The sequence below is a fragment of the Natator depressus genome, chromosome 1 (assembly GCF_965152275.1).
Source record: "Natator depressus isolate rNatDep1 chromosome 1, rNatDep2.hap1, whole genome shotgun sequence".
Lineage (NCBI taxonomy): Eukaryota > Metazoa > Chordata > Testudines > Cheloniidae > Natator > Natator depressus.
The window spans coordinates 285,953,638-285,965,888 of NC_134234.1; the positions used below are offsets into that span (position 1 = coordinate 285,953,638).

The 12,251-nt window shown below is 38.0% G+C and overlaps 1 protein-coding gene across 6 annotated transcripts in view; it reads right to left on the reverse strand.

Annotated features, from left to right (window-relative positions):
• MSRB3 (methionine sulfoxide reductase B3) overlaps positions 1–12,251 on the reverse strand; it is a 143,855-nt gene that overhangs the window by 94,011 nt on the left and 37,593 nt on the right. For 3 of the 6 annotated variants that reach the window (XM_074942104.1, XM_074942102.1, XM_074942103.1), the window contains exon 2: positions 11,090–11,233. The exons of 1 other annotated variant lie outside the window; for it this stretch is intronic. In XM_074942104.1, the coding sequence (XP_074798205.1) occupies positions 11,090–11,201 (112 nt within the window). In that variant the 5' untranslated portion in view covers positions 11,202–11,233. Of the gene's footprint in view, positions 1–9,647; positions 9,775–11,089; positions 11,234–12,251 lie in introns of those variants that run through there. 2 more of the 6 variants (XM_074942105.1, XM_074942106.1) reach the window with 2 other exon arrangements.

Below are 12,251 nucleotides of genomic sequence, written 5' to 3' on the forward strand. Positions count from 1 at the left end.
GCTCTTTTAAGACTTCTGAAAGCATGCTTCACACCTCATCCCTCTCAGATTTTGGAAGGCACTTCAGATTCTTAAACCTTGGATCGAGTCCTGTAGCTATCTTTAGAAATCTCACGCTGGTACCTTCTTTGTGTTGTCAAATCTGCAGTGAAAGTGTTCTTAAAACGAACAACATGTGCTGGATCATCATTTGAGAGTGCTATAACATGAAATATATGACAGAATGCAGGAAAACTGAGCAGGAGACATACTATTCTCCCCCAAGGAGTTTAGTTACAAATTTAATTAATGCATTTTTTTTTTTAACAAGCGTCATCTGCATGGAAGCATGTCCTCTGGAATGGTGACCAAAGCATGAAGGGTCATATGAATCTTTAGCATATCTGGCATAAATATACTTTGCAATGCCAGCTACAAAAATGCCATGTGAACGCCTGCGCTCACTTTTAGGTGACATTGTAGATAAGAAGCGGGCAGCATTTTCTCCTGTAAATGTAAACAAACTTGCATCTTAGGGATTGGCTGAATAAGAAGTAGGACTGAGTGGACTTGTAGATTCTAAAGTTTTACATTGCACTCAAAAACAAACAGTTTTGTAACAAAAAAAATCTACATTTGTAAGTTGCTCTTTCATGATAAAGAGATTGCATTATGGTATTGTATAAGGTCAATTGAAAAACACTTTCTTTTATCATTTTTACAGTGCAAATATTTGAAATAAAAATAATATAAAGTGATCACTGTACACTTTGTATTCTGTGTTGTAATTGAAATCCATGTATTTGAAAATGTAGAAAAACATTCAAAAATTATTAAATAAACTTCAATTGATATTCTATTGTTTAAGTGTGATTAAAGCTGCGATTGATCACGATAAATTGTTTTAATCATGATTAATTTTTTGAGTTAATTGCGTGAGTTAACTGCGATTAATCAACAGCTCTAATTTTATACCTTCGAGAAGAAAAAAAGCCAATATAACACTAAACTTCTAAATTAATGACAAACTGGGAACAGGCTAGCTATGGTGGATTGGTAATAGGATGAAGTTTTTTACCTTTAAGTTCTGAGTCTGAATTGTTCTATAATTGTTCAGTGGCCTAGGTGATATGAGTAGATACTCAGCATAGCTCCCAACGGTAACATCCACGTAAAAGAAACCATCCTCACCGTAGTAACTGGCACCTCCGCTGGCGGTCACATCAGAAAGGCTAAAACCTGAGGAAGCACGAAGACTGGCCTATTCTCTTCATCCTTACAAGTGAACACCACAAGCCAAGATTGAGACAGGTTGGCTGAGTGGGGAGAAACTTATGCTACGCTATCTTTTTTCTCCCCAGAGAGGAGACTTCCGAGTCCAATGCTGTCATTTTGGCACCTTTCACCAGGCACGACATAAAAATGAAGACATAACATATGGAAATATTTTAACATAAGAATTAAGCTAAAATTAAAAATAGCGAATTGCTCAGTCTTTCCAGCTACCTTATGCGTTTAAAAATATTTCAGTAACCCATCAAAATACGTATATTCCCACAGCTTTAATAAAAGTCTAACCTGCAGTAGAAACAATTAAAACGTCAGCATTTGCCAGCAGTTACCACAGTAGTGTGCAACTTAGAGTTATTCAGGCTGTTGCTAAGTCCTCCTGGTAACTTCCTCGGCAATAGCAATGTGCCACCTTCTCAGCCTGTGGACAGAACACAGTATTTCAAAAGGCCAAGGTGCCACAATCAATATTTTGGGGCACATTCTCTACCCTGTTCATGTCCTTCTGAGCTGCTAAGAGCTGAAACTACCTGCAAGTCCCACAGTGTTCAAGAGTTCCTAGCAGGCACAGCTGGCTCCTATGCCCACGACCATCGGCACAGAGAGATGTACTAAGGACAAGAGGACAAGGCTGGAGCATACTGTGCTCCAGCTATCCCCAGCGTAGATTTTGCTGCCTAGTGGACTATTGCCAGCTGGCAGCACTTAGCCCCCCAAATACTTTAACCTGCAACAGGCCTAAGCCAGAAAAACAGGGATCCATAAATGATTTAGTTCTCAGCTTCTCTTTTCCCTCTCCCCTACACGGCTATGTGGAGTAGGGAGCCCATCCTTCTCTAGCTATACCCACAGGCTCAGGAAGACCCAGCTGAGCTCTTATCCTGCTGTGCTTTCCTTGGGGCTCCCACAGCTCAGCAGGATACTTGGCAATGGAGTAGCCAGAGCTACTCTGTCTTTCTTGCCTGCAATACAGCAGGTAGCCAGAGGGGATCTATTGAGTAAATGCAGCAGGAAAAGAACAACAGCTGCTCAGAGCACTCCTTGGTCACATCAGAGCTGTTCCTGAGGCTGCAGGAGAGGCGATGCCCAGCCACTTCCTTCCCGTAATGATGGACTCAATTCTAACACCTCCTTTATTATATCCCCAGGCATGGCAGGCAGAGCACATTTTCAATTTGTAATCAAAAGCAAATTTTCTGTGTAAGGTGTTTTAACAGTCTCCCTAGAGGGCCACAAGTTAGACAACACTTCTCTACCATTTCTCCTGAATATCTCTTTTCCTCTCCATTCTTAGTGCCAAAATCTCCATCCATGCCTTGGTAATGCCACATCTATGCTATGGCAACACTCCCCTTCCTTGCTTATCTGACTCGCACTTTGTACCACTGCAGGTCTAGTTGACAGGCAGACACCCTTCCCCTTTGGAAATCCCTTGAGTGTATCCAGAACACCACCTACATCAACTCCAAATGCATCACCACCTTCAAGTGTCTATGCAACTCTTGCCCAGCTAGTATCTCCTCTCTTCTCTCCCACTCTGCTAATTCTGCTTTCCAGTATATCCTTCCCCCTCAACACATCTGGGCTTTAATCCATGCTGCTCACTACCCTGATCCTGTATGTAATGCAACCTCAGTCAAATGCCTCCTTGAAACCTACTGCTCACCACACCCTCTCCAACAGTCTCCTGTTCTCCCTGGTCAACCTAATAAAATCTAGATTTTTTTTTTAAAGGGGGAAGTAACATGATATATAAATTTGAAGGAACAAGAAACCTTATTTTGTGTAAGCCTCCCTTCTTCTTGCTCGAGATCATCTCCCTCTGCATGATATCCTCTCTAACCTGGATTAAAAACTCTTTAGATCAGGGAGAGTTTCTTTGTTGCCCTTGAGGAATTACTCAGGCCTATGGGGCTGTTTATATACAAAAGTTAAACAAAAACATGATGATTGCTGGCAAAATATTCATTTTTCATGGCCACAACTGTATAGTCTCTAAAACAATGAAACCCAGAGTTAAGGCTGAAAATCCATCTTTAAATTACCCTAGTGTTTCCCAAGCTCAGAGGAAGGGGCAAGCTACCTCAGCCGAGGTGGTGTGAAGCATAGAAGTGGAACGATGTGTGCAAAGGAAGTTCTGATATCCCAAAACTACCCCATACTTGCCCTGCAAACATGCTACTTCAGCAGTTCCCAAACTGTGGGGTTGTGGCAATCCCGAATGTGCAGAGGATGCCATTTTGCTCCGCACAGTGTGATCTAGCATGTATAGTGATCATGCACCGTGACCTTGCACGCAGGATGCCATTTTGTAGAGCAAAATGGCATCCTCCGCACAGCGTGACCTTATACACACCATATGTATGAAGTCACATTGCGTAGAGAACACCATTTTAAAGAGCAAAATGGCATTGTCCATGCAGCATGGTCTCACACGTACGATGCGTGCAAAGTCACGCTGTGCAGAGGATGTCATTTTGCTCTTCTGGAGTCCCGGCAGAAAATACTTCATTAAAATGGGATTGTGCCAGTAAAAAGTTTGGGAACCCCATGCGATTGGCTGGGTCCTTAAAAGTCATCATCGCATTCCCACTCTGCTCCCACTGGGATCTCTAATGCAACAGACTGTGGAAGTGGCTCTTTGTTTGTAACGATGGGAGCACAGGCACCTGCTCACCATCCCAAGCAGCTTCTCTTCTCTCACAGCACAGTGCTCAGCCACTAAGCACGGGCCACTCAGTACCACCGGGACTTCCCACCAGATGAAGCATGTAACAGGGCCTTCTAGTGAGTCACAGAATGAGGAGAGGACAAAAACCCAAGAAAACAAATGCAGAAAAAGAATGCAAAGGAAAAGGAACAGAGACAAACAAAGATATAAGAGATGAATACACAGAAAATGAAAGGCCCTCGCAACAATGCCTGGACAGAGCATTGCGGGAATCAAGACTGCCTGTCCATCAATTTCTTGCAAGGGTCCAGGGGTCCAACTGAGAGGGGTGGACACCAGTGACTTAACATGATATGCCTATATTGTGTAGCTCATGTGGAAAGTGTTCCCTGTTGGTTATTTCTAATATGGGGCAGAGAAGAGGGTGCTAAGGAAGGAATTTCAGCCTTTTATACAAATTCCAATTTTTGCAAGTACAAGGCATGATATAAATGTTACTCAAACCAATTTTATGAATAAATTTCATTCTCTCTTTGATACTAAAGAATGAACAAATAATATTGAACAAAACCTTTTACAGTGCATATATACAAATGTACAATATTTAAACAATTGCAGATTTAAATAGTAGTAAACGATACATTAGTTTCCTAAATGATCAAAATATCTGGGTAAATTTCCATTCAGGCACCTTTACAAAGGTTATTTTTTCCTCATATAGGTGTGTGTTCTTCCTTTAGAAGCCATTACATAGATATGACAACAACATACCATGTCAGGTTACAACAGGGTGCTATTATGATGTCACTAGGATAGACACAATAAAAATCTTGAAGAAAGGTACTTAGTCTCTATAAGCGACAACTGAAAGCACCATTTTTATGTTAAGTATATATAAATGCATTAACATACTATTTACTGTGGCACTTACATAGTACTTTTCATCTTCAACACTTAGGTAATTCTCTATATCCTGGCAAACTAATGAACTAGCAACATGAAAAATTGTATTTCAGATAAAAACAATATTTTGATTATAGAAGCATAAATGTATTTAAATCTTCAAAAAACAGTGAATTTTCTTCTCTCTCTCTCGTTCTTTTAAAATACTGTCTGGAGAGGGGACAAAAGCACACATATCTCAGACCTTGTATGACAAATTTAAGCTCAGAGCAAGTAAGTTATAAACCCCACAAAACAGGAATTTATAATGAAAACACTGACAGGCACTTAACCATAGGCGTATCAGTGGGTGTTTCTAAAGTTAGTATATATTCTCTCTCTCACTAATATTTTTTTTCAAACTACATGAAGAGACATCTGCTGTATGACATCCTTGGTAACATATGAAGAGAAACTACGGGAAAATTACAGCATATATGAAAATCATATGTACACATATACAACAGATACATTTAGACATATTTAAGTTACACAATATATACACATTCTGTATAAAATCCAATAGTGATTACAATTTTGGTGGATGCGCAGGCGAGCGGGAGGGAGGGGGCATGGTTGACTCAAGGTTTCAGAACTTCCATTATAAAAGCCAGATTTTGCAAAAACTGCGTGTGAGAGTTAAATTAACTGACATGAGTAGTCCCTGAGTTCACGTGGTTCACACAGGTGAATTACTCATGTTTGCAAGAGCTGCCCCTACATGTAATCCTTCATGTTAATGGATTACTGCAAACAGTCCAATTTTGATTATCTATTCAGTATATTTTACTTATATTTCCAATTAATTTTCAAGTAATTGAGATTTAATAAAAGGTGTTATGAAAAAACATACTACATATATTTATTTAATAAAAGAGACTTACACCATATGCCCAGCACCCTTTTCATACAGATGTATTGTAATACAACAACCGTATCCTAGAAAAGTGTGGTTTGCCAGTACTATTTTAATCATTCTAGTAATTAAACACTGCACAACAACTGAATTATAATTTAAGTCTTTATTATTTCATACACCTATGCGAAAATGTGCACGTAAGCATACCCAAGCTCTCTAGAATTTTGTATCATTAGTTTTACTTAATTTTTACAAATACTGTAATCTTTCCTGATCTACAGCAGCAGAAAAACAGATTTCTATCTCATGCAAAAAAATGTGATGCAAGCAGCACAACATTCAAAGTGTTAAAAAAAAAAAAAAAAGGACACTTTTTAAAAGGAATGAGAGCCCATAATAATTCAAAGACACAGCAAAGCAAAGTAAGATTTTTCTTTATAACTTGGTGCTCTGCTACAGAAAACATATGTATATGGAATATGCATCATTACTGCTTGGACCCGTGACTTGCTGGTATGCATTAAAGTAGCCAAAGGAAAATTTGTTCTTATCTTAAAAGATTTCAAACCAGATCTATTTCCTTATGAACCCAATCTTGAGAGATGCTGACCGTCTCCTACATTTCACTGGACGTGGAGCGCACCGGATCAGGGTCAAACAGTGTCAGTTTATTCTAAATCATGTGAAAGTATAATGGAATTGCAACTGTTACTGGAAATGAGGAAACCTCTAACATTATATGAATGAAGTTTGTGTATAAGCCCAAACTTGGGTGGTTTTTCATAATGCTCATGCTTTTCTTATGATAGTTTACACACACTTTAAACTAAATTCTCAGATTGTACCTATATATGAATGATTTCTAAAGTGGAAACTTTTCATTCTGTTCTATTTATGCAAAAGAATATATGATTAGTGCCATCTACTGGAAGTTTGGAGCACTGGGGTACATTTTAGCTATTTCTTCCCTGCTTACTATAAATTAGATTTAATCCTATTATTTTGTATAGTTAGAAGAATGCATTTATACCTCAGGCATTAATATGTGGATATTAAAAATGCAAACAAACCTTCCATCAAATTAACAATAATAATAATAATGATATGAAAGGTATACAGTTTATCACATAACTCAGTGTGTATCCATAAACTTCAGAATGGTCAGAACACAAGACAAAAGTTACAATATACTGAAGATTTTTGGATCGGGAAGAATTACTTGAAATAAAAAGCAGATGTTCTAAAAATTAATGCATGTACTATTCTGAAATGAAATTGAATGTATTTGTTTTGAAAAGCAAAAAAGATTTCATTTGGTCCTAATCTATAAATGACAGTATATATGAACTCCATTTTATAGCACAAGCAAAGCTTAGGGGCAGTATATAGATTACATATTTGGATTGAAGCACTTATTCATAAGAGGCAACAGCTGATTCTGGGTATCATCCAGAAAATTAAAATGGGTATAAAAATTACATTATTGTGCCCAATCCAGCAAATATTATAAGTGTGGAACTTTATTGATGTGAGTAATCCCAGTTTACCAATTACAAGATAGTTTAACAAGGCTAGAGCCTTGGTTTTATGGCTCATTTGAAAGATGGAACCTTTGTCAGCACACTGCTCCCTAAAATTATTTGGTGGCATTGGTTCACTAAGTGACGCACGTGAAATTATGCCTCCTAAACCACTTCTTGTACCACCTGGATTTTCTTTGAAAATTTCTATCCAACTAAAAGTAGATCTAATCCTGCTTACCTTGAGACTTGATGTGGTCACAGCACAAAGTGATAGAGTCGTACATTATACATTTTGTACAGAATATGATGGGGGGGGCACAAGAAAATAATTTTCATAAAATGCTTGTAATTCTAAAGAAAACAGGGCACTTCTCTGTCTTTGAAGGTAAACTCAAGATCCAGTTGGACTGTGGCATTTATGCAAATATTACTTCTAGGACTTACTCTTGCATTTATATGATGCACCCTTCACCATTTACTTCTGTTCCCCACCTCTACTACACATACACAAATTGAAGACAAAATTAGCCAACATTAATTTATAAAAGTGTTTAGGAAATTTAGTTTCCTCTTAGAACACATGAAATATGCAGTTATACATTATTCTGCTATCAGTGGATGAATTTTGTTTTATAATATACATCTATAAAGTAGGTTTCAGAGTAACAGTGTAACTGATCTGTTAAAGTTTGGGTAGCTATGGATCATACAAACAGAAATAAATTGCAGAGATATAAAAGTCATAATAAAACGTGAATATTGGATTATGCCAGTGACGCAGGTGACAAAATGGTTAATGTGATGATTTATGAGCAGGTATGCACCAGAAATACTTCTGTCAGATTCTGTTCCTAACAGACCAGCTTTGAGATCTGCTTGTTAGAATAGGTACAAAATGAACAGGAAAGCTGTAAATGCCTCATTTTAAGGCAGGTCTCACTAGTGTGAGCTCACATCAAAAGTGCACAAAAAGTTAGGAAATTTGCTTGTCCTCTGTTTTTAGGATTTGAAGCCTGAGTCAGCAGCACATATAATTGGAAGCAAAGATCAGGCTAACACAATGGGGTCTATTGTCTCCTTATCAAGATGGATTGTAACTCCTGTTTAAGTTAATGGGAGTTATGGAAAGGAAAATGGACCCCTATGCCACAAAACTGGGGCTCAGTTTTGATAGTTCAAATAAAACATCTCTAGAAAAATCAATTAAGCTTAACTGTTGTGTCCGATCACCGAAAGCATTTATGACACTTCTTCCATATGCAATATGCTGCTCTGAAATTATATTAGCAAACAGCAATGATGCTTTGGTTGTTGTATTTTGTGTGTGTATTGTGTGTTTGTATTTTGTTGTATTTTTGTGTTGTTTGTATTCAGTGGCGATGGGTGCATAACAAATGCCCAGATTGGAAGGTTACTTGGGGTTTCAATCAGTGATTATTTACAGCTTCATCTTAGTTTTTATTTTGACTTTTTAAAAAAATAATTCCAGATAGCCTTTGAACTCTAAAAATTAACCCACTAAAGTTGTCATTTCCTGTCAAATAGTCAGATTTGGTATCTTATAAAGATATTACATATGTTACTGTTTAAATGCAGATATTAAACATTTAGACTAAGGTCTTGCAGTCAGATTCACATGGATGGGCCCTTATGCCCCAACAGCTGCCTTTGCAAATCCCAATTCAGGAGCGGGGCATTACACATGACGTGTAGTTATTCCTCTTTAAATTTTTCTTAAAGGTGGATGTTTTTTCTAAAAAAAAGCAGCTGTGATGGAGCATTTTGGTTTGTTTGAACTATAGTAACACAACGAAAGTACACATTGTGAGGGAAAGAAAATTACATTACAGCTCACATCACTTTCTGCATGAACCTTTGTGTGCACTATTATTAAAAGTAAATTTACAATAAAAATTTCACACACACACACACACAAAGGAATAAATGGTGAAAAAGATTTCAATGCACTTGAACAGTATTTGTAAAACATTTTCCTAAGAGACTTATTAAATAACAATATTTCATATATTAAATGCTGCTAAGCAATTTCTTATTAAAACCGTGTGTAATATGTAATACAACTGTGATTTTCAAGTTAACTGCATAGTCTGTGTCAGGGGACAGGAAGATGCTATCAAATTTGAGATATGGTAATATACTGGGCAAGGAAGCTGGACAATGTTTCCAAAGCATTCTAAAATCTGGGCTATGAACACACTAAAAGCAAAGCAGTGATTTATTACAAACTTCCGGCTTCAACAGAGAACTCTAATAAATTGCAACTAAATTTAGTAAACCATAGTGTATCATTTCCTGCAGCAGAGACACCCATTCCTAAAAGGGCCCTCAATATGCATGACACAACAAGCAGCACCCATTCAACCTGAGGGAAGCCCACAGGCTCGCAGGGCCACTGGCTGGCTCTTTGTCACCAAATGCAGCAGGTTGAATGCAGACATCACTGTGATATCCTCACCAACAAAACCAGAGGCAAAGAACAGGGGCAAGAGCTGAGTAGGGAAAAAAAAAAAAAGATGAAAACATCAAAAATGTTAGATACATTCATAGCAAACCTGATGGGTTATGATTCTATCTGAAAAGAAAACATAGGACTACGGAATTCTGAATGCACATTTATTAGTTCGTTTAGCCCCTTTTTGCCTTCTTCTGTAAGCTTGTTTACATTTGTTAATTAGAATACATAGCATACAATGCTGCAAGTCTTTGTTAGTTACCAGGCAGGGGGGAAATCTTAATGTCGTGCAATGCAGGGCAACCCAAATTTGCAATTAAAAATTTACTAAAAACACATGTCTATGTGGTGAATGTTGGTAACCAACCATTATGAAAACCCGTTCAGTTGGCTGGCTGGTTAAACAAAGCCAAATTTTATTTTAACAAATAAACTTTCCAGTTACCAGAAAAAATAATGGGACAATCATTTCTTTAAATAAAGATCATTTAGATCTTAAATTCTTCAAGGGATACATTCAAGCAATTTTCCAGCTGGCACCAATATAGAAGAGGGGGATATGGCAGTGGGGATTTTTTAGTTTGTAAGATGCAACATGTGTCTCTGGTGATTGTTTTGTTTACCTCACAATAGGAAGGATGAAATGCAGCTGCCTCATAGGATAGTCATTCATAGCTGCAGTCTGCTTCAGAAGATTACTGCAGTAATTGGCACCTAGGATTCAAACCCACCCCCACTGAAGTCAATAGTGAAATTCTCATTGATTTCAGTGGGAGCAGGATTAGGCCCCTAATGGTTAATGATTTGAACAACAATGCACCACTCTCAACCTCTTCCAAGACATGTTTTTAAAAAATGGTTACAGAATGGAAATGCCCAGAAATGTACTCAGGAATGATTTTCTCTTGTACATTTCCTGAACCAGAAGAGAAGTCTGTGCATGATCTCTTCTGACCCCTGAAGAACAAACACATAATAAACAGTAATATATATTATCACATCACTCTGGAGTATATCTGACAGAAATCTGCTTGCATTAACATGCTTGAACTCTGACTTCTCCAAACTAAACTCACTACAAAACCAAAACATTTTTATGTTACTAAATGGAGACAAAAGAGAGAAGGAAGGTAAGTGCCACACCACGAACAGCTCGAAAGAACCATTAAACATAAATAAACATGTCATTTTCACGAGTGACTGCAGAACTGGTTAAAAAAAATCCTCCAGAGCAGACTACTGACTAATAAAAGATCAAAGATCTATACATAATAAGCACTACAAATAAAAATGTATTTTTTTCTAGTGACCTTCACTGTGAGAAGTAAAGTGTGCAGTGAAAATGTAATTACCTAGCAAAGCTGCAGTCTTATTGTGCTCCCGCAACTGATCATAAAACGTCTTCCTATTCTGTTTCATCAACTGCAGTACCAGGCAGCCTGTGCGCCTACCAATCGCAGCCATCTGGCTTGTGTCAAAGCCTGTGAGTCAGGCAGCTACAGTGCAACAGGAAGAAAGGCAGTGATGTCACTCTGCAGGTCAGGCAAAGAACAAAGATGTATTCTACAATTAAAAAGCTGGGTGCCCCAAGAGTAGGGGGTCTCCAACATGCTCTTACTGGATGACTTATAGTTAATACTGTTTTTACTATTATCTAAATAGGAGAGCACCATCTAGTGGTTATTGTTGCAAAAAGATCTTTAAGGAAAAAAATCATTCAGTTAACAAAGATATAGCTGTGTTGCTAAGGTTAGTTAATGGACTCTGAAAGTGTTAAAAAGAACTTTATACAGCAAGATGGACAAAGGGTATGGCTTGCTTTCCGTCAATGATCTTATGCCCCTATACAGCAATTGTATCTATTACATGGCACAGTCACACAAGCAAGGTGAAATGTTTAATATTTGCCAAGTTTTAGCACTAAGGCTGAAATACTTCCTTTGACTCTCATGAGTGAATTTGGAAGTAGGAGGGAGGGAGTGAAAAGGAGAACAGCATCTCTGTAGTGATTTCAAGTGTAAACAAATCAGGATTTTGTTACTTCTCTGAAAGACCACCTGTCTTCCCAGGCAACACCACCACAGATGTGGTCAGTGGAGACCCAAGAGCTGGAGCCCCCATTGGTATAAAGGGGGCTGTTGGCAGAGCGTTATCCATTTAATCACTGATCGGTCTCTTGTTAGAATAATTTATACTGAAAATGTACATCAGTTTAACAGATGCAATCCTTAGGGCGATAAGATACCACTGATTTGCATGCAGAATTTGTCAATGAAGTCAACTGGCTTCTGTAAAAACTGATTACAAAACTAAAAGGCGATGTTATGCAAACTCCTCAGGGCAGAGACTGTGTCCGCCTGCGTGGATGTGGACAGCATCTAGCCAACTGTGGGTGCTACCGCAATACAAACTGTAATTCAAAGAGTAAGACTCGTATCTAGTTCCTAATGTCTGCATTTACATCATTCAAATCCCAGTCCTGTGCTCATTTCTCAGGCAAAACTGCCACTACCT